This window comes from Populus nigra, chromosome 2 (genome assembly GCF_951802175.1).
Source record: "Populus nigra chromosome 2, ddPopNigr1.1, whole genome shotgun sequence".
Taxonomy (NCBI): Eukaryota; Viridiplantae; Streptophyta; class Magnoliopsida; order Malpighiales; family Salicaceae; genus Populus; species Populus nigra.
This window is the reverse complement of record NC_084853.1, coordinates 43,990,337-44,012,436: the sequence shown is the minus strand read 5'-3', so window position 1 is coordinate 44,012,436 and position 22,100 is coordinate 43,990,337. Positions and strand designations below refer to the sequence as shown.

At 33.3% G+C, this 22,100-nt stretch overlaps 3 protein-coding genes and 1 non-coding gene across 5 annotated transcripts; 3 read left to right on the top strand and 1 right to left on the bottom strand.

Moving 5' to 3' along the window:
- Positions 1-833: 833 nt before the first annotated feature.
- TRNAL-AAG (transfer RNA leucine (anticodon AAG)) lies at positions 834-914 on the top strand. The gene has a single exon. It is a non-coding gene; the product is annotated as a tRNA-Leu (tRNA).
- An 898-nt stretch (positions 915-1,812) lies between these two features.
- On the bottom strand, positions 1,813-2,862 carry LOC133682182 (ubiquitin-related modifier 1 homolog 2-like). The gene is made up of 4 exons (XM_062105457.1): positions 2,761-2,862; positions 2,567-2,642; positions 2,364-2,446; positions 1,813-2,176 (listed from the first exon to the last, which is right to left on the bottom strand). The coding sequence occupies exons 1-4, from the start codon at positions 2,781-2,783 to the stop codon at positions 2,059-2,061; spliced, it is 300 nt and encodes a 99-aa protein (XP_061961441.1). The 5' UTR covers positions 2,784-2,862; the 3' UTR covers positions 1,813-2,058.
- A 1,576-nt stretch (positions 2,863-4,438) lies between these two features.
- Positions 4,439-7,669, top strand: LOC133681452 (peroxisome biogenesis protein 16). 2 transcript variants are annotated; one of them, XM_062104501.1, is made up of 8 exons: positions 4,439-4,826; positions 5,389-5,446; positions 5,826-6,042; positions 6,137-6,423; positions 6,519-6,769; positions 6,921-6,988; positions 7,098-7,159; positions 7,280-7,669. In XM_062104501.1, exons 1-8 carry the CDS (start codon positions 4,758-4,760, stop codon positions 7,339-7,341), a joined length of 1,074 nt encoding a protein of 357 aa, XP_061960485.1. In that variant the 5' UTR covers positions 4,439-4,757; the 3' UTR covers positions 7,342-7,669. The 2 variants fall into 2 exon arrangements, with proteins under 2 accessions (XP_061960485.1, XP_061960486.1); XM_062104502.1 differs by having other exon boundaries at positions 4,445-4,826; positions 5,389-5,462.
- A 10,964-nt stretch (positions 7,670-18,633) lies between these two features.
- On the top strand, positions 18,634-20,814 carry LOC133683005 (transcription factor TCP9-like; the record flags this gene model as incomplete). The annotated part of the gene is made up of 2 exons (XM_062106526.1): positions 18,634-20,188; positions 20,287-20,814. A coding segment is annotated over one exon (1,260 nt), but the record flags the coding sequence as incomplete, so codon positions are not given.
- Positions 20,815-22,100: the final 1,286 nt, after the last annotated feature.

Genomic DNA, 22,100 nt, shown 5'->3' with positions numbered 1-22,100 from the left:
TCTTTTCTTATTGTTTGGAGATGCATGGAATATGGTGGGATTAGTTTGTCCTTCATGGTTAGGTCCATCAATTTTTTTTTATCTTTTATCGTAAAAAAAAACAACATTCAGCTGCTAATATTTTTTTTCTAGCAGAAAAAAATTTCAATTATGCAGGTTCATCTAATATAATTTGATTAATTTAATAAGTTTAAAAACAATTAATATGACCGTTAAAAATATAATTTGATTAAAAAAATCAAGATATTTTTAAAATATAAAGATGAAAATATATCGGATCAATTCAAGTCATAAAATTAGAATAATTCTCATAAAAAGTAAATCAAAATAAATTATAAAACTTAATTCTCAATTAATTCAATGTTGAAGGATAAAATTAAAAAAAAATCAATTAAAAAAACAACTTAAGTTAATCTGGTTTAAATAGTCAAACTCACACAGATAATAAACCAGAATAATCTTATAAAAAACAAACTAAATAAGGTTATAAAATTTAATTTAAAATTAATTAAATATTGAAAGATAAAATTAAAAATAATTTTAAAAAAAAATTAAGTTAAAATAAATAATTTTAGTCCTTTATATTAAAAAAATGAAAAGATCTGAACCCATCCAAATCATATATTCAATAATTTGAAGCTTGTCCTTTGATGTGTTTTCCTCAACATAAAAATCAAACTTTTCACGAACCAGATATTTATTTTAATTATTTAAGGGATTTTGCTTGGTGTTCTGCAACCTGGTCTCAGTACCAGGTCATATGTTAGATAGATCAACAACCAGTAGATTGCGAAATGGTTAACATTTATACTGAAGCTACCCTTTCAAAAGATGTTGAGATGGCCGAGTTGGTCTAAGGCGCCAGATTAAGGTTCTGGTCCGAAAGGGCGTGGGTTCAAATCCCACTCTCAACATTTCATCTTTTTCATACACCCCTTTGTTGTTTTCCCACATCACAATCTCTTACTTTTTGAGAGCAGAAAAGCTTGCCTGCCAAGCCGACTGGGAATGGAGTCGTGGATTTAGTGATAGTTTCATCCTTCGCTTGATTGCTGATTACAGATAACACGCCATGTTGTCTGTAGGTCTCAGGAGTACTGCCAATCAGGCAAGCTATTTTTAAAATCATACCCAAGGAAATGGAAGGCACGTCTTGAGGTGACAATTTGATTCATTAGCTATCCACATCGGCTCGAGAGGAATGGAGACTACCGAAGCTAATTATCTCAATACACTAAAAGAATTTGCCTTCTTTTTTATAGTTCTGTATAAAAAAACAATAGAGCATCTAAACATACTTTTTTAATTGGTGAGAAATAATAATTCGACTTGAAAACATTGTGATGGCTAAAATAAGGCCTCGTGCCTTCATCCCCTTCCTAAATCTTAAAATGTGTTGAGGTTACAGACTCCTTTTTCTTGTTCCATCAGTACATGTTGTGTGGGCATCGAAAGCAGAGTTTTTATCACAGAATCGTTTAACATCAATACAACGGGTTGTGGTTAGCAAGCAATCAAAGCAGATCAATGCCCAGATGGTGCAGAATTTCTTTCTGGTAAATTGTGAGTAAAAAACAGTTGTCACCTATTAACAGAGGACGGCTTGGAAAACAAAGGGATTGTGACGTTTCAAGGAAAATGTTGCCATTGGACTAGCAATGAGAACCCGTCCTGTGAAGTTACCTCGAGGAACCTATATACAAGTTATACCACAGTTTCTCTGTGACATATTCCGGCAAATGCTCCGGTAAGGACATAAAAGTGACTGATTTATCTTTCAAAGTGCTTCTTGAATGGTGTGGCTCTAAAATATCTACAAAACCTCCATTCCTTTCATGTAAATCACATTATCTGTCACTTATCATGAAAATAGTACAGTAACATCAACAGAACATACATTTTGCCACTGGGGCATAAGAAGTAACAAGTTGAGGACAAAGTTAAAATCCCCATTCCCCTTTCTTTCTAAACCTTAAATTTCTTTCACATTAGTTTTGAGTTTCACAGATATGGCAGCAATCACTTATGATCTGAAAAGATACTATAACCAACCACATACTAACCACCGTGCAAGGTAGAGATAAAAACCACCACATCCTTATCTTCCAAAGGCGTATCGAGCTCACCGCTAAGTTCCCAATCACAATCATTGACAAGAACTAAAACACCAGGTCTCCTGCATAACAAATCACAGTCTCAACTTAATTGATGAAACTAATCGATACAAATAAGTCTTTAGCAAACGGAGTCAAGTTTAGATGCTCCTAATTAAACCAACCTCCATTTGCCTCATTTAGTGGTAAATTAGGCACAAGCTCACCAAGCAACAAAAAAAAAAGTAAAAGGCAAAGCTTCAAACTTACACAGAATCGTCTTTCATGAACATTTCTGGCCTCTCCTTGATCAGATTAGCACGAACCCACACAAGTAAATCTTTCATAGTTAACTGTAAAGGGCATAAATCCCAAAAACGATGATGTAGAGTAAGCACCACCTTTTTTGTCTTATCAACTGCAATTTCATTCCTCTCTAAAATAAAATAAAGTTAAAATTAATAATAATTCACCTTGTCTACTTCATTATCAGGGCTAACATCCACATTATGAATCTTCACTGAATCACAGAGAAGCTCAAGCCCACCACTGCATCACACGAATCAAAATTACTCACTCAAATCTATCCCATGATTTACTATGGAATAATAAATTCAACCAGAGAAACCTAGAGAATTCGGGGATATAAATTAGAATTTAAAGATACCCGAATTCAAGAGTGAGTTGCATGGTGCTTCAACGAATCTTTCTGCAAGAACCCTAGGGAGTGGTCCTCGTATTAGTAGAGATTTCTTTCTTTAAATTAAACAGGCTGCTGCTGTGCTGGCTATTTCCTTGCTGTTTTAACCCGATCCACCTAGTTAATGGGCCTCGGCCCAACTACGTTTAGTCCTCGTTTTGTACTTGATTATAATGCTGCCTGGTTGGAAGAAACTTGTGTTTTTTTTTTCCTCCTATTTTTACCAGGAAATGTTCTTGTTTTTTTTTTCTTAATCTCCATTATATTGCTATTTATATAAAAAATTAAATTATTATATATAAATTTTCAATTTATTAAAAATCAACAACAAATATTCTTAATAAAAGTTAAGAAATTGAGTCCTAGGTTTTTCAAACATGATAAAACTGAGTTAATTTCACTAAAAAACAACTTATAATTTAAGTCAAAGAAATTGATAATTTTATCTATAAAAACTCATCTAAGCTAATGTTCTACATGTTCTTTAATGTTTTGTAAGAAGTTTAACTTTTGTTAAATATGATCTTGTTTTTAAATTGTTTAAGTAATGGGCACTGTTTGTGCGGGTCAGCAGTGCATTTTATTTTAAAAAAATTATTTTTTTTAAGAAAAACTTAGAGATTTATTATTCTATTTCTACTGCCTAACATGATGTCAACTGAAATATTTTCCCTGGTAATAAATAGATAATAAGATCGCGTAGCAATTTTGAATAAATACGCAGCCCGTGGTTGTTTAACTTAAATGCGAACCATTTCAAAGTAAATGGACAGTGAGCTACCTCAATGGACAGGGACAACCTCGAATTTAAAGGTAGTAATTGGGACGGGTAAGGTAGAACTGGTTTTGGTCGAGATCGTGGCAGCAACAAGCTTAACTGTGCACTGAGCAAGAGAATCAAAATGCATGACCAGCTGCTGCTGCAAGAATCCAAGGGAGAGGACGGGATCAAGAAAGAAGAAATGGGAATTTCTCACTCTCGTGAAGATGTTCAAGCAAGCCAGCTAGAAGCCCAGATGGAGAGCCAAGAAGTGGCAGGAGGGTGCTGCAGCTTGTATTGGAGACGGTGGCAAGAGCTATGCACTGCCACGCCTGCACCTGCTAAAACCTGCTTCTCTCGATTTACTGCTAAAGTAAGTGCCAGTTAACTTACACACAAACACCTTTCATTTCATTAATTTCCAGAATATATGGGAATATGTTTTTTTAGCTATTTTCAGATTAAAGAAAAAGGCTCAAAGTCGTTATAGGGACAGTTTCAAACACACGAATCACTAGCGTATAGCAGCGGAACCCAGTCCATTATCCACTCGCCATTTTCTCTCCTTGTCCTCTTGATACAAAGACACGAAACTTTCTCCTTCGATACAAGATCTCCACCACACAAATTGTGATCCAACGGTCAACTATCCATCTACTGATATTTAACCTGCAACCCACGAAAACACGTACTCTGACATCACACGGTCAGACACATCAAACTCTTATTTGGATGAACGGATAGGATAAAAAGAACTACTTTGAACAAAACAAATTATCACACATCAACAAAACCCTCATTAGTCATTTCCTATCATTTTTGTCTCTTCCTCGTACAACAACCGGCCCCTTCTTCGAAGGCGGTGTTTACTTTTGCAGTTTTGCGTTTTAAAAGGATTTTTTGAAAAATTATTTTCTTATTTTAAATTATTTTGATATATAACTATTATAAATTAAAAGAATATTATTTCTATAAATTAAAAAAAAAAAATTGCTACGAGCATTATTGGTGGCATCCGCATCTCCTGAGATCGAAATTATTCAAAAGAGTTTTCTTTTTCTCTGTATTTCTTCATCTGGGTCTGATCCTATAACACTAGACAGAGAGTTAGATTCAAGTGAGCATTGTTAACTTTTAGATTCAACTAGTTGGAGAGCTGAGTCTCTCTGTGTGCTATTTTATTTTTCTTAGAGGTTTCGAAGCCATGGAGGCTTATAAGAAATGGGTCAGAAGGAATAAAGATTATGTTCACTCATTGGAGTCTCTTGCTAATGTAAGCCTAATCTCTCTATTTAGTTACATAATTTGATTGGCTTGGCTTGGGGGTTTTCTTCTTGGTTCTTTGTATTACCTTTTAGCTTAGACATCGAGAAAATCCTGGGAAAAAAAAGCTGGTCTTGAGATGTGTTTGGATATGAATTTGAGTTTATTGCATTTTGTTGCGACTGTTGAGTAGTTTTATCATGATTTTCATGGAGAAAATCGATTAAAGGACCTTCCTTTATGAAAATTCTTGCATATTTTGCTGCTTAGATTGTTTATATTATCCATCGTTGATGAGAGAAAATTGATCAGGGACAGGAAGTATGTTAAGATATCAGCGGTGGTTTTGGTTTCATCTATGTAATGAATTTGGTTTTTGTCGTAGCTGTTCCAGTTAAGAGTCTTTGTTTCATAGAATATTGTTCAGCCTCATTGATTGTTTTAATAGCTTGGATATTACCGATACTTGGCAGTGGCATAGAAATGTGATAATTTCTGGTGAATTTGTTGTGGATGTGCTGCATGTTTTTGAAAACTATTTTCTGATATGGGTATTCAAAAATTTTGCACAGGGATTGACATGGCTTCTTCCTGAACGGTTTTCCGCCTCAGAGATAGGACCAGAAGCAGGTTTTGTGAAACTTTGGTAACTTTTGGCTATTTCTTGTTAGCTTGGGTTTCCCTTATTAAGTAACCATGGAACATGGTGGGAATTATAAACAATTTTATACGTCAAGATTTATGTTTTCTGTTGCTCCCATCCTGAACCAATGAGAACTAGCAAGTCACACTCACGCAGCTGTATTAGGTTCAGTTTGGAGTTTTATTGCTTTCTCAGGCTCCATAAGTAAACAGCTAAAATCTCCAAATTTGAGTTCTGTTTAGCCTTGTTTTTTTTCATCTCACAAACCAAATGACGACTCCTTTATCTTTTTCTTTCTTTTTGTATTCATTTACATTGAAAAGTTAAAAATGCTGCTATATTGAGACAGTTAGAAATTATCTGCAGTAACTGCAATCTTGGGCATTGTCACTGCTATAAATGAGCATATCATCGATACAACTCCAACCCAGATGTTTGCTGATCCCGTGAAGCCTAATTCCTTCCCATATTCGTTGTGCATATCTGCTATAAAAGATTTGGAAACATTGGTTGAAGTTGCAGCTCAACATTATTATGGTGATGATAAGAAATGGAATTTCATTGCTGTTACAGAAGCTACGAAGTAAGCAGCTTTATATTATTTGACTCTTATCTCATTCAGCTGGGCTTTTAGAATTGTACCAGCATGTTGATATTTCTGGATTCCTGTAACTCAGGGTGCTAGTTAGGCTGGCTTTGTTCCGGAATAGTGGATATAAGATGCTTCTGCATGGAGGAGAGACACCAAATATTGAAAAGCATTTGGGTTTCTCAAGCTCGCAGCATAATGGTGGGGGTTTCCAAAAGCACGGAGCCCACCATGGCTCTAATGGACAGAACCCCTGGAATCTAGAAGGAAGGGCATTGTCTGCACTGAGCAGGTTTGGAGAAAATGCCAGGATGGGTTCTGATCCAGTGTGGTTGCGCGGGGTTCAACATAAGCAAGCTATCATGGAGCCTCCACGTATAATCATTCTTAATAATTTTGTTTTGGGGCTAGATGAATAATATAGAATCTATAAGTCAACTCAAGTAATATTTGAAATTGTACCTTGACAGCTCAAATGATTGAGAGGCCATCGCTTTCCATGATTTTATCTGAGAAAGGTGTTCAGGGGGCATTATTTCTCATGGGAGAGGTCCTGTTCATTACAAGACCCCTTATTTATGTGTTGCTCATCCGAAAGTATGGAATTCGGTCATGGATTCCTTGGTTTCTTTCTCTGGCTGTAGACACTATAGGAGCAGGCTTTTTAACACAGGTTACTAAATCAAGGGATTATCATCTTACCGCTTCTGAACAGGATGAGGTTAGAGTTTTACAGAATTTTACTGTTTTCCAGTCCATCGGCTTCGGGATGATCCTGTCCGCTCTTAATTTTTCATTTCGTTTTGTGAATGTAATACTCATTAATTGATGGATTTGATGCTAAAGGGATGTTGATGTTATGTTTGAATCAGTTGAAAAGAAGAAAATTGTTATGGGCGCTTTACCTTATGAGAGATCCATTCTTTAGCAAGTACACCAGGTAATGCTTTCTTTACTAAGTTTCTTGCTAAGCTTTGCTGTTTCTTAGCGGCAATCTCCACAAGATAAAGTAATCTAAGATTCAACACTATTTTTGTTAATCGTTTCAGGCAAAGACTTCAAAGCACTGAAAAACTACTAGAACCCGTTCCCATCATTGGGCTTCTAACAGGTGCGTGGTGTTTATTTCTTTTCAGTTTTACTTTTTTGGTGCATAATGTTTGCACCTTGATGATTGAGTTTGTTTCTGGAAAATTCATGTTTTTCATACAATTATCTTATGAACATTCAGCGAAAATTGTTGAGCTTGTTGTTGGTGCTCAGACTCGGTACACCTACATGTCTGGATCATAATGGACAGCGCAAGAAGTTGGATTTCCAAATTTTCTATGATTTTTAGGTGAAGTTATTTCCCAAGTAATAGGAATTTGTCCTACTTCGTTCTCTCAATAGTTTTCATTCTGGATGCAGTTACAAGTGTCAGATGACTGCCCCAAACTTGCATTGCTTTCATCTGTATCGTAAAAAATTTAACAAAATTTTGTAAAAAAAAAAATCAGCAGTGAATTTTTAAGATATGTAATTTTGTTATATCCTCAAACGAATGCTTTGCTTACCTTATGAAGTTTGAAATACACTATGGATTTCGGGGGAAAAAGAAATAGATTTATTTTCCATATTATGTAAAGAGTATCTATGATTCTGTGTGGTATTTGATGCTTTAGCATGGCCATGCACTCCACCACGCTTTCGAGTATTCTTGTTTCTCCTAGTATCTGTTGATTTGCTCATGTAAAGTGTCTAATTCTCCATAACTGGGTGAAAACTCCTGCTGCAAACCAAAAGGAGGGTCGTATCGTGATATCTATGTTACATCTACTGTCTTGCAATGGAAGTTCAAGTTTCCTAGTTTATTGTTAAAGCCATTTATATGAAGTTAAAAGCAATAACACAACCCAACTTACACCAACCCAATCGGTGGGGAAAGAACGGTGGTGACGGGTTTTCATGCTTAAGAGTGAGTTATATCTTAGTCGTCATGTTTTTTTTAAAAAAAAAAATTAACAAGTCAGTTCTCTGTTTCGGAAGTTATATTTAGAACGGTGGTGACGGGTTTTCAATTCTTGTTTGTAGTTCTCTTATTTACTATGTCTTAACAATATGCATCTGCTTCTGTGATGCATTTGTTCTCATCTGACCTCGGTTGAAAAAGGCCCTTTCAGCCTGCACTTCAGTGTTCTTATTCCAGCTCCATTCCTTTGTAAACTCAAGACTGTAATCTTCATCCCTGAAACCCTTTAAACGAATAAATACCTGTGTCCAGGGGTGTGGACTGTAATCTTCATCCTCTAAACGAATTAAATGCCCGTGTCTAGGGGTTTGTTGTTATTGGGAACTGACGGGAGAAGGGAATTACCAAAACGTTTTCTTGGGACTTTGAGTCGTTTAATGTTGAGGTCAAAAGATAAAATAGATTCCTTGAGTTGTATTCTTCAACAAATAATTAATAAACAATATAAAAGTCAACTGTTATAAGTTAATACAAATTAGGAATTACGAGATGACATGTTTGCGTGCTGCTGCGAGCTTATAAAACAAATGCACTTGATAGTATTATAATTGTGAATCAGCGCTAAACAAGTAATGCAAATTAAAGGTATGATGGAGCAAATATTTCATGTTGAAAAAAAAAATTGTGTTGGTGATAAAAAACTTAGAGACTGAACAAAATGATTTGTAGCAATCTATAGTATTCTGTAAGAAAAGATACAGTACTTTCATCACATGATTTAGCTTTTCAGTTAATAAAAAGAAAAAAAAATTACAAAGCTAAATTCTCTACCAACTTAATATTAAAAAAAAAACCAACGAAGATAATTTTGGAAGGAAAAAAACTCATGAGAAAAAACATTGTAGCAATTGACAATGTTTTGTGAGGAAAACTATAACGCTTTTCCCAATAAAATAAAATAAAAAACCATTTAGAGAAATATTGTAGTAATCCATAGTGTTTTGTGAGAAAAACTACAACGGTTTTCTCAAATGATTTAGCTTTTTTGTAATTATAATTCTTAACCAACTCAATATTCAAAAAAAAATCGACAAAGATAATTTTGGAAAAAATCATAAAAAATCAAATGGAAAAACACTGCAACAATTCACAGTGTTTTAAAGAAAAAAATTACAAAGCTAAATTCTTAATCAGTTCAATATTAAAAAAAAATCGATAGAGATAATTTAAAAAAATAACAAAATAAACACCAAAAAAAGAAAAAAAATCGTGTTGGAAACACTGTAGCAATTCACAGTGTTTTATGATGAAAGCTATAGTGCTTCCCCAAATGATTTAACCTTATTTATAATGACTTGTAATTATAATTCACAAACAACTTAATATTAAAAAAATAAAATTAAAAAAGATAATTTGAAAAAAATTATAACAAAAAAAACCATGCGGAGAGACACTGTAGCAATCTACAATATTTTATGAGCAAAGCTACAATGCTTTCCCCACATGATTAAGATTTATTACAAAGTTAAATTCTAACCAACTCAATATTAAAAAAAAAATTGACGAAGATAATTTGAAAAAAAATATCACAAAAAAAACACGAAAAAAACTGGAAAAAAACCATATAAGGAAAAATTATATCAATCCATAGTATTTTGTGAGGAAAAATTTGTATTTACTTGTTATTGCAATTTTTAACCAGCATAATATTTAAAAAATAAAATTGACAAAGATAATTTTAAGGAAAAACATAACAAAAACAGGAAAAAAAACCATGTGAGAAAAAACACTGTAGCAATCAACAGTAATTTTCGAGGAAAGTTACAGTGCTTTCCTCACATATTGTAACTGTAATTTTTAACCAGTTCAATATTAAAAAATAAAATAAAAAAAGATAATTTCGAATAAAATCATTAAAAAAAATCATGCGGAGAAACACTGTAGCAATTAACAATGTTTTAAAGAAAAAAATTACAAAACTAAATTCTCAATCAGCTCAATATTAAAAAAAATCGACAAATATAATTTTGAAAAATAAAAAAATAAAAAAGAAAAACTATGTGGAAAAACATCGTAACAATCCATAGTATTTTAAAGGAAAAAAATTACAAAGTAAAAATTTTAATCAGGTCAATATTTAAAAAGTAAAATCAACAAAAATAATTTTAAAAAACAATAAATGAAAAAAAAAGAAAAAATAGGAAAGTTGAAAAACAAAAGTAATTTTGAAAAAAAACAAAAAAAAAGGAAAAGGTTAGAAAAAAAAGAGTAAAGCACTGTGGATTACCGTTGTAATCCACAGTGCTTTTGGGTGTGGGGGAACAGTAATTCCCTCACAGAAAATCATTAAAAAAAACCATGCGGAGAAACACTGTAGCAATTAACAATGTTTTAAAGAAAAAAATTACAAAACTAAATTCTCAATCAGCTCAATATTAAAAAAAATCGACAAATATAATTTTGAAAAATAAAAAAAATAAAATAGAAAAACTATGTGAAAAAACATCGTAGCAATCCATAGTATTTTAAGGAAAAAAATTACAAAATAAAAATTTTAACCATGTCAATATTTAAAAAGTAAAATTAATAAAAATAATTTTGAAAAAAAAATAAATAAAAAAATAAAAAAGTTGAAAAACAAAAGTAATTTAAAAAAAACAAAAAAAATTAGAAAAAAAAATAAAACACTATAAATTACTGTTATAACCCACATTATTTGTTGGGTGTGAAGAAACACTTATTTCCCTGCACCATTTAGATACTAGTTAATGGCTATACAAAGCGACGAGGGTAGCCGTACGTAGTTCTGGATCTAGTAGTCTATAACAGACTTTCACAAGAGATTACTGAAACCATCGGATTCGGAAACTGCAGCGAGCATATGATTTCCGATTTGAAAGTCCTAGTACGCACGTTGATTTGTGATTATAACTAGTTATATAACTCGTGCGATATTACGGGTTATTTTTTTTATAAAAAATATATTAAAAAATTAAAATTTAAAAGTTTTGAGTTTTTCTATAAAACTATACCTAAAAGTTTTGGATTTGACTGCAACGCCTGATCTAAAAATAATATTTATAATATTAATAATAATATTAAGTTTACATTATCCAAGTTTAACTCAACCTGACTGCAACACTGGATTCAAGAATATTGAATATTGGTCCGGCTATAAGATCGTTTCATAAAAGTGTGATAATTAAATAGATTAATTAAAAAAACCAACAACAAGAAAAAAACTAATAAAGAAAAAGAAAAAAAAATTTGAATTAATTGGGTTAACCCTTCAAACCAAGTTAACCCGTAAAACCTGAGATTCGCGTCATGAAAGTTTGATAACTAAATAGAAAAAAAAATTGACGGGTTTACCTAGATTTAACTGGGTTAACCCATCAAACCAAGCTAACCCGTTAAGCCTAGGATACGTATCATGAAAGTATGAAAATTAAATAGAAAGAAATTTAACATCAACAAACTAAACTAAATGAAAAAAAATTAATTAAAAAGAAAAAAATCCAGGTTAACTCGTCAAATTAAGTTAACCCATCAAACCCGAGATCCGTATCATGAAAATCTGATAACTAAGTTAAAAAAATAACATTAATAAACTAAATCAAACAAATAAACATTCATTAAAAAATAAAAAAAAAATAAAGACAGTTCTATTATAATAATAATAATAATAATAATAATAATATAATATAACAATTATAATAATATAATATATTAATAAGTGAAAGGATGTGAAAGGCATGGGGAAGCTACAGTGTTTTCCCCACGCCTTTTAGTATATTGTTAATGTTTCCCAGGTCCTGTTTTTTCATTGAGGATGAAGGGCCAGAAATCAGAAACTTCTTCACAGGGAGGCCACTGGCCATGGAGTTTCGGGACATGACCTGTGCCTCAACATCCATGTTTGATTTTCCTTAAATGCATCCTGGCTCGAGTTCTTCTCTGAAATCATTATCATAATCAATGGTTCTACTTTGAAGTATTCTTATAATCCAGGTGTAGTCCGTCGTCCCCTGGCCTGAATGATGATAAACAACTTTGTTTTCCCGGCAACGAAGCCAGCTTCCGATCTCAATCTTCCTTTCATTGATGTGAGCCATGTGACTCTTCGACCCCCCTTGAACACGCCCAGCCCATCTTATTGCATTTCAAACTTTCACAATGGGCCCTCATTCGATGAAAAAGCTGAGGAGAAAAATGTTGTCGTTTGTAGATAGTGACTTTAGCGCAGTAGGTGATAGCCATTATCTATAATGAGAAAGGCGATTGTTGAGCAAAAATTTAATTTTTTTCTATAGTTTTTTTTTTTACAGTAACATTTAAAAAAAATTAAAAAAAAAAATTTGTAAAAATTCTAGTGCCTTGAATTGAAGAGGAAATAAACGCTATTTCCTTATTCATGTTTTTTTTCTAAAAAAAACATGGCATTGTTTTTTTAGATAAAAACTTATTATAATCAGTAGAATCAGTTTCAATGAGAAATGAAAAAAAAATTATGAAATGTTATTTTTACCCACATGTATAAAATATATGTTCTATTATTATCGATTATTAATGAAGCATTTGTTTTTCCAAAATTCTTAGTTTAAGGTTGATTTATAATTATTCATAAAGTAATTGTTAATATTACTATAAAAAAACTTTAATCATTTTGAAAACTACAGTATAAATGGATAATAATTTTAAAAAATATTTTATTTAAAAAAAAAACAAGGGTTATCGATAAACACCTTTAGACCTGAAAGGATAAGTATACATGTCAAACTCAAAAAAAAAAAAAGACTTAAGTTTTCATGATATGATTGAAAATACAAGACTTGCTTGTCTAACTTTTTTATTTTTTAAAGTAAATGAACAACATGTCATTCATTAATTTTTTAGTATAATGGATAATGCATTGTCCATTTGCAAAGACAATACATCATTTTATAATTTAAATTCTGAGTTTTTGTATTTTATAAAACTAAATTTTAACTTATTTTAATCTAAAAACATATCAAGTCATCATGAAAACCTCTATAAAGCCACTTGCAAGCTTATAACACCATTTAATATGTCCAAAAATTATTAATCAAAATAGATCAAAATATAATTTATTGATTCTGATCAACTTTTCCAATATATTTGAAGGGCAAAACAACATTTATTAAACTACCCGTCTCAAAATAAACTTATTAACACCAATATTAATATTTTTGTGACGGGTACACTACCGATTGAATACTTTCTATTTTTTCAATAGTTTTCAGTGATTTCCGCTCTTATTTCTCATTATCCAAGGATTGAAACGTGACAAGAAATGAAGGGATGAAAATAAAAGGGGTAAACTTCTGAGAACAAATTTGTTTTTTCCATGATCTTTGAACAATAGATATGAAAAGGGAATTTATGTTGTCCTTGTTCTTTTATTTTTCTAAACTATAACCGAAAATTTTATTTCTCAACGCTGATATTTAATTTAACATCAAAATATTATCCTGGCTATTTTTTTTAAGATGATGGCATGTTATGAATGGATTTATTCCATGTATTATCACTGTTAAGATCAAAGTGAAGTTTTCAATAATAAAAAAAAAAAGCAAAAGAAAGAGACCAACCAGATCAATTTGTTTCAGAATTAAAGTGTATCTTCTTATTAGTTATTGAATGACACATACTACGGAGAAAAGAAATAAATATAAATAAGATAAAATAAAATTAATGAGACACCAAGAATAATAAGAATATCTCAATTTAATATTCTTCTCCTATTTATTTATTTGTTCCGATTTAAATATCATAAAATTTATCATATGGTACTATAAATAACATGAAACCGTAGGATCACTGTTCCTCGGGCACGTACATGTAAAGATTCATCAGCCTCTGTCAGAAGTATTACATGAACCATCTAGTTTTTTTTTTTTTTGCTCGCCTGAGCTAATAATCCAAGACATGAAAGGTGTTTAATTTTGAAGTGGTCCAAACCGCATTTCCCCCCACAAGAAAGACCCAGAAGATATTTTACTTTAATCTACTGACGTGTTGCATTGGCATTGGCTGGTAGTGGTAGGGCACAAGGCAAAAGTTTGTGCTGGTGTTAAAGTTTTATAGTGGGGTTCATGTACCACAGACAAGGGATCCATCCACTGCAGGGGTCCCCTAAACTGAACAGAGAACAAAGACCAGTAAGGGCAAGTGGGTCTATGACCATACCCCAACCCCATTGTGGCCTCCTCAAGGTAGTGGGGTCCCTCGTCGCAAATAGATGAGGCCATGTGGGTCCCCTCCCCTCCCCCTGGTGACCGGTGAGCTCTCCTTCATTATAGCTTAGACCGGTGAGGATGGTGGGTCCCACCCACCATCCAACTGGTCCACCACCATTGCATGGTGGGCTTGGGTCCACTTGTCGAAGAATCCACACCTTCAAGGTAGAGGGCTCTTCTCTTATTTGTGGTAGGGTCCATCAAAAGGTGATCAGATGAAATCTGAAACGTCAGATGACAGATGGATACTGGGGCCCGCTCAAATAGTGAAGGCCGTACATTACAAGATGGGTACCCAGACTTTTGCCGATGAGTCCCCACAATAACATGTATTTTTTTAATTTTATTCCTGTAAAGCTATGAAAACAAAATAACCTTTAAAATTGTGATCAAAGTAATGACTTCTCTAGCTATGCTATATTGCAAAAACAAACACATTGAATTTGTGTCTTGTATTAAAATATTTTTTATTTGAATATATCAAAATCATTCAAAAAAACATCTAAAAATATCAATTCAATATCTTTTTAAATAAAAACACTTTAAAAAATATTTGAAAAGCTACATCAAAAACCAAGTTTACCGGTGGCAAAATGAATGAGGCGGCCATCCTTCAAGTTTCAAGAGACCTAACTCACTGTTTACCGGTGGCCTGCGTCACTACTGTATGCACAGACAGCTTGAAGCCCTGAAACCATCGGCGCTACCTAAATGAATGATCTCGAATCTTCCTCAACAACTAGCTGTGCTGTCTGGGGCCACGTGTAGGCATGGCCCACTTTGCTACGCCTATTTTTGCTAGGAGACCATTAACCATGCCAGCTCAATCTCATTGTGCTCTCGTGGTATCAAACTAATTTATTATGCGGCAGTGTTGCGAGGAACAGTCGTCAACTTTAAATCCATGTTAGAGAACCACTTGTCACATTACAGTTTAAATATATATTTTTTAAAAAAAATTAATTATATTTAAAAAAAAAGTTAATTTTTTTTTAAGTTTGAGTTAATTTTTTATTTTAATATTAAAAAATAAAAAAAAATTATTTAAAGAAATTTCCGAATAAAAATACATTGACATTCCAAACATCACTGGAACGTTTTCTATTAGCATGGTCTGACATTAGAAATTGGTTGTTAACATCGGTTAAAATTTACTGAATAATTATTAGCGTGTATCATCAACAAATAAACTAGTTTAGTGTTAAAAATTATTGAAAATTCAATGTTTTTCGGAAATTTTTAAAAATAATTTTCTCTTAAATCCCATTTATTGAATGAAGTAATTCTAAAAATTTAATGATTGACATTTTTATGGAAAGTGATTTAAAAAACAATGTTTTATTGGTATAAAAACAGCATTATTCTCAAAATAAAATAAAATCTCTCACACGTAACGGTAGGTTTGAAAAATATGTGTAGAATGAATGCAGCACGTGTTGAATTTTGGGTCTTAAGTTCTTAGAAACCAAACCAGCTAACGTGGCACCACATCACTGGTCCAATGAGGATTTATTTTGCGCGTTGCAACTCGTAACAACTCCCGGTCATAAATCCTCAAAGTAGATGTGATTAAAGAGATTTGTTTCTCTTTATTTTCATATTTTAAAGTTCAAACCTTATTATTATTAATATCTAAAAGAATTTGTTTTTGAATATACTTTATCTTAAAAAAATTAATCCCGTTTATAATATATATATATATATATAGATAGATAGATTTATTGAAAAAACACTTTTAATTATTATAATTAAAAGAGAAATAAATTTCTTAACTCCAAGACGGAACGAAACAAAATTGTAAAGGATAACCATCCAGGTAATAGTACAGTGATAAGAGTTTGGGAAGATTTGCTCCCTTTGTGATCTCAGGTTCGAGTCTTATGGTTATTTATATGATAACTATTAAAGATTTACATGGTTATTAATTTTAAAACTCATAAAATTAATCAAGATATACATAAACTAACTCAAATATCCACATTAATCTAAAATGAAAATTGCAAAGGCTGGATTCCCAGTTAATTGTGGTTTTAATCAGCATAGTAAAAGCGGGGCAGCATCTAATTAAAACAGCCTAGACCCCTCCTTGAGGGGGTCCATGGTGCCAACCCTGCATACACAGAAAAGTTCTGGTCTAAAGTTCTTATTTCCTGCACATGTTTCAAAACCACGTTGTTTTTTTTAAAAAAAGAAAATCTAAAAAAATGCTAAAACTTAAATTTTATTGGTTTTAGCTCTAAAATATTAAATTATTTAAGAGGGGCAGGGAGAAAAACAATGGCGAGGGACTGCCAGCCCACCCTAGCTCCGCCCAGGGTTGTTTGCGTGGTAAAATTTAAGCAACGCAGTTATTTTTCCATTCCAGATACAAGCAAGTAAAAACTCCCTTGGACTTTCATAGTCCATTGTTTAGTAAAAACTTTACCAAGTTCTTTATTATAACTTAACTATAGTGTTCAATATAAATTTAATTGCTAAATAAAATGTTATCAGTGAATTGATTTTTTTTTTTCTATATTATCCCTTAAAAGGAGTGATAAAAAAGAGATAGGTAAATCACTACTGAAATTTTTAAATTTATCGAACGAATGTTGTATCAGTATTTATACTCATTGTTCGTCGGCATGAAACTTGCCCAAGTGATCACGGACGGAAATAATCCACCGAAAAAAATATTTTCAATGATTTATAATCTGTTGATAATAAACTTATAGATGAATTTACTGACAGATAAAGCACGCAAAAAAAAAACTTTACTCACTTTATTTGATTGTTACTTCCATCATTAAATATAACATATCACCAATAAAAAAACACTATGTCATTTCATCAGTGATATTTTTCATCTGACAATATGTCTGTCAATAAACTTAACATGTAATTGTCAAACAGACTGTTGGTTATTTCTTCAGTAAGTGAAAAGTGGTAGTGACATTTGTAATAATTTTTTTCTACTCTCTAAAATATATCGACGAACTATGTTTGTTGGAAATCTCGTCGGTAATAATTTAAAAACATATATTTTTAAAAATCTACTAAACAGAAATAGAAAAGAATTGAAAAAAAATAAATTAATATAAAATTCAAATATTTATTACAAAATTTAAATATTTATAATTTCAAATACAATTACTCTAAAATAGAAGTGTTGTCGGAGGAGACGGTCCTTCGCCTAAAACGTGAAGCGAATAAGAGGAAATAGACATACCACTCATATATAATCTCATCTTTATTATCAATCGACGAAGTTCAACCGTCTCAATACTGAGTCATTCATAATCAGCAACAAAATAAGTCATTTGATCTTTAACTCACTGGTCTGAAATCACCTCGAACCTTGAAGTTTGAGCGCTCAGAATCGGTTGTAAGCATAAAACGATCGAAACACCATGCAAGTGTGTACTGATAGGTAATAAACACTAATCGATTATGAGCGTAAAAAAATTCAGAAACCCACCAACTATATTGACTATCTTTTTTGTTTATCGGTGATTCAATGCGTCTAATCAGTAATAAACAATGTAAGTGAAAACTAAACAACACCTCAACTCCTCTTGCAAAAATATCACGGACAATAACCATTAACCATCGGTGACTCAGCATGCTATCTTATTTATTTTTACACAATCTTTAAAATTTAAATTCCATTTAAAATTTTATTATTAACATTCAACTAATTAAATTCAGAATGTTACGAACAACCTGTTGAAGAAATCTACATAGCGTGCAAGGCCCAGTCCGTAGGTTGTCTTATAGAGGAGGCTCGATTAAAATTCAAAATGGATTGATTTTGTGGGCAACTAGCTTGCTCGCATGTTCATTGTGAATAATGAAGGGCTTCGAGGATCCTGTGCAATTCAAACTGGGTTGGGACTTGGGAGCAGAGCAGCGTCGATTTAGCAATCCATCCACCGCTCAACTATTTTGGTAACTTTTCTTGAGAGTGGGCAACGAAGAAGAACCATGAGGGAGCATAGACGGGCAGAATCCTTCACTTGGATTAAAAAGGAAAGATGGAAGCTTGAAACCAACTGGAAGATGGCACCACTAAAGAAAATTCAAAACACAAAAAGTACCACAAGCTTACAAGGGTTATATGATCTGGTGTTTGTCCTCCTTGGAGACGTTTCTCACCACATTTGACCCCACCAATTAATTAATAGTATGTCGAAGGAGCCGTGCAAATTATTTTTTAAATTATTTTTTATTTTTAAAATCAATGTATTTAAATAATTAAAAAATATTAATCTAAAACTATAAATCATAATCACATTTTATACCGCAAACCAATTTATAAACCGATAACATCACGATCCTTTTATAAATGGGACCTACCATATATCACCATCTCCTGTGTCCAACTCTTTCTGGTGATTGGCAGGTAACCGTAGATCTCCCCTATCAAATGTTAGGCCCTTCACAAATCACCATGCAATAAAACCTGCTTTTCTATGCCTATATATAACCCATTTCTTAGCTCTCCGAAACTGTTATTACCAGGTACAAACCCTCCTCTGTATCGATCCTTCAATTCTCACTTTCTTTTTTGGGTTTCTCTTTTTTTCCCTCGGCGACAGGCCTCTCCGTGTGGCACCCGTACAAAAGCAAGAGCTTGGAGAAGATGAGAGCATGACAACCGCTGATCTTAGAATCAACAGCGGAGAATTACGAAACATTCGAGGAGGTCCCACAAACAAGAAGAATTACAACGACATGTCGGCAGCACCCAAGGAAGAGCCATGCACAGAGGACAGATCATCTACACCACCATTAGCGGTCGTGCCGTTCGCAGCAATCCCCATGCCACTAACCACAGTAACCCCACCAAAACGAGCATCAACCAAAGACCGACACACCAAGGTGGAGGGTCGTGGCAGAAGGATCCGAATGCCCGCAACATGTGCTGCCCGGATCTTTCAACTAACCAGAGAATTAGGCCATAAATCAGACGGTGAAACGATCAGGTGGTTGCTTGAACATGCTGAGCCTGCGATAATTGCAGCTACAGGAACTGGCACTGTCCCTGCTATTGCCATGTCTGTTAATGGAACCCTCAAAATCCCGACAACAACTAGCTCCAGCGCCGAACCTGACGAACCGAACGCTAAAAAGAAGCGCAAACGACCCGCTAATAGCGAGTACGTTGATGTCAACGACAGCGTATCGGTATCAGCTTCTCTCGCTCCCTTAACGACGCGACCGCGACAGCCGCCACAGCCGCAGGCGCAACAACCAGTCGCGGCAGTACCACAGGGTTTGGTGCCCATGTGGGCCATACCATCAAACACTGTCGTTCCAGGGGCTTTTTTCATGGTACCGTCCATGCCAGGACCGTCTAACCAGCCCCAGATATTTACGTTCCCAGCTGCAGCTAGCCCTCTCATAAATATTTCTCCCAGGCCAATTTCATCTTTCGTGTCTTCCATGCAATCTAATATAGCTGTGGCTCTGCCCGTTTCTGGTTCAAAACCTGGTAAGGGTATTTCAATGACGGCACCAAGTTCAAGCTCAGCTCATACTATTCGGACTACAAGTACAACTACTAATAGCACTCCTCAAATGCTTAGAGACTTCTCTTTAGAGATTTATGACAAACAAGAGTTACAGTTCATGTCTCGGTCTTCAAAGCAATGACAAAAATTGAAGGATTTCATTGGTGGATTTTTTGGGTTCTAATCCATTCTGTGGCGTCCGCCATTAACAAGTTTAATCGAGCTCAGGATTACGTATTTCTTAAGCTTCAAAAAAATGAAGGGGGGGTTTAATTCGTGGATGGGGGTGAGAGCACGTGCTCACGTGAGGGTGTTTTAAAGTTGTGCACGTGTAAAGTAGTGTCAGAGCAGGCGGAGAATAGGGTCCACATTAATGGTGGGTCAACAGTAACCACTTGCAAATAAGAGGAGACTAGAGGGGGTCCACATTTTTTGTGGTATGTGTAAGTTATTAGGGTTAAAATCTAAACTTAGTTTTTTTTTTAAAATAAAACTATCATAAATTTCCTTTTTTTTTTTTTTTTTTGGAAGAAAGCTTCCAATGCTCTGACGGAAAAAATACCGAAAAGATGATTCAGCAGCCGTGTGGAGAGGGGAAAAGGAAAAAAGACTTGGGCACCGTGGACCGTGCAATGCAAAAAAGACGGGCACTTGTTTTCGTTAGAACATCATGATCGGTTCATCATGTGACGTGGGCGCGGGTCCCGAAGAGGCAATGGGGTCCGAATGGGACCGTTTCTTTTCTTGCATTGTTTGCAAAGCGGCCGCTTGTCCCTACTACGGGGTGGTTCGGTGGTCCGATCGAGAGTGGGGATTGACTGGAACGACAACACGTGGCCTTGATTGTCTGTAACTGTGGGGTCCTGCCCTTTAGCACTGACACGTGGGCCCTTGGTTTTATTTTAATTTTTAACCGGGCCCCCCGTTCTGGTTGGACTGGTGATGAACCTGATGACGGTATCTGATGCTCCTTTTGTTTATAATGTTGAAGTTTGGTTACAAGCAATTGTAAATGGACCGCGTACCATGTTAGTTTTATCTCATTGATTGATTTTTAGTCAAAGTGATCTTCAATATCTCATTATTTAAATTTTGAGGACCAGACGTATATTTTTTTTACGAAAAAAATAAACTTAAATGACAAGGAAATAAAATAAACAAGGAACATGATTCAACAGGGTTACGTGTTAATCTTAATTAACTTGTTAAAATTATTACTTGGATGTTGAGACTTTAATAACTCTCAAAAAATCAATTTATTTTGTAGAATTAAATTACAACATATATAAAAACCAAATCAAATATATAATAAAAATGAATTCAAGATATTTAAAAAAAATATTTAAACAACAACTTGGATTGATTTTTATTTTATAGTTTAATAAAATAAAGACTTAAATCATTAACTACATTGGATTGAATAATTTTAAAATAACATGTATTTTTTATCTAGACATGTGAAAACAAAAACATATATTTTTTATAAACAAAAATTAAATAGTAAAATTAAAATAAATAAATAAATAAATAAATATACCATAAATACATGGTAAACAAGATAGAGGATTTTTTTTGAAAAAAATAAAAAGAGGTTAGATTCGAAGTCATGGGCCTTAAAAAGAAAGAGCTTAGGTCAACACGTATAGTCAATTGTTTTTTTTTTTTTTTTAAGTGGCTACCTCTGCTTTTGTTTTTTTTTTTTTTTTTGAAAAACACAAGATAGAATTCAAGTAGTCTAGCTGGTTTTTTCAGTTAAAAAATTATTTTTAAAGTTATTCTTATCTAAAAATACCTAATAACAACCTTATAACGTCAAAAAAGCAATTTATCTAGATGGAAAATCCAAAAAACAATCGTCCAAATAAATTGATATTAACACGAAAATTTTAATATTTGAATGGTGAAGACACTATTATTATACTGTTTAAGTGAAAATGCAAATGTATGCATGCTTGCATTGTTTTTCTGTGCCTAATAAATGGCCTTTTTAATTGCAATGAGTTTCATTGGGAGTTGTTGCTCTACACCATGGAATATGATGGTAATGGTGGAGCCCAAATCCCACCACAAGCCCACCCATGATAATGAGAAAACAGGGTCCGTTTGGAAAGTGGTTTTTCCTTGATAATGATTCTTTTGTGGAAAACAATCAACCATGATTCGTGGAGGGGGCAATTTTTAACTGTGCTTCTGGATCAGCTTCCTTTATTTTATTTTATTTTATTTTATTTTTCAAGGGACCGAATTTACGATTTGTGAAGAAAATAATAATAATAATAATTATTATTATTTTTTTATGATTCTAGTGACTCGGACAGCCTCTCTCTCTGACGAGCGTTCAACGTTGAT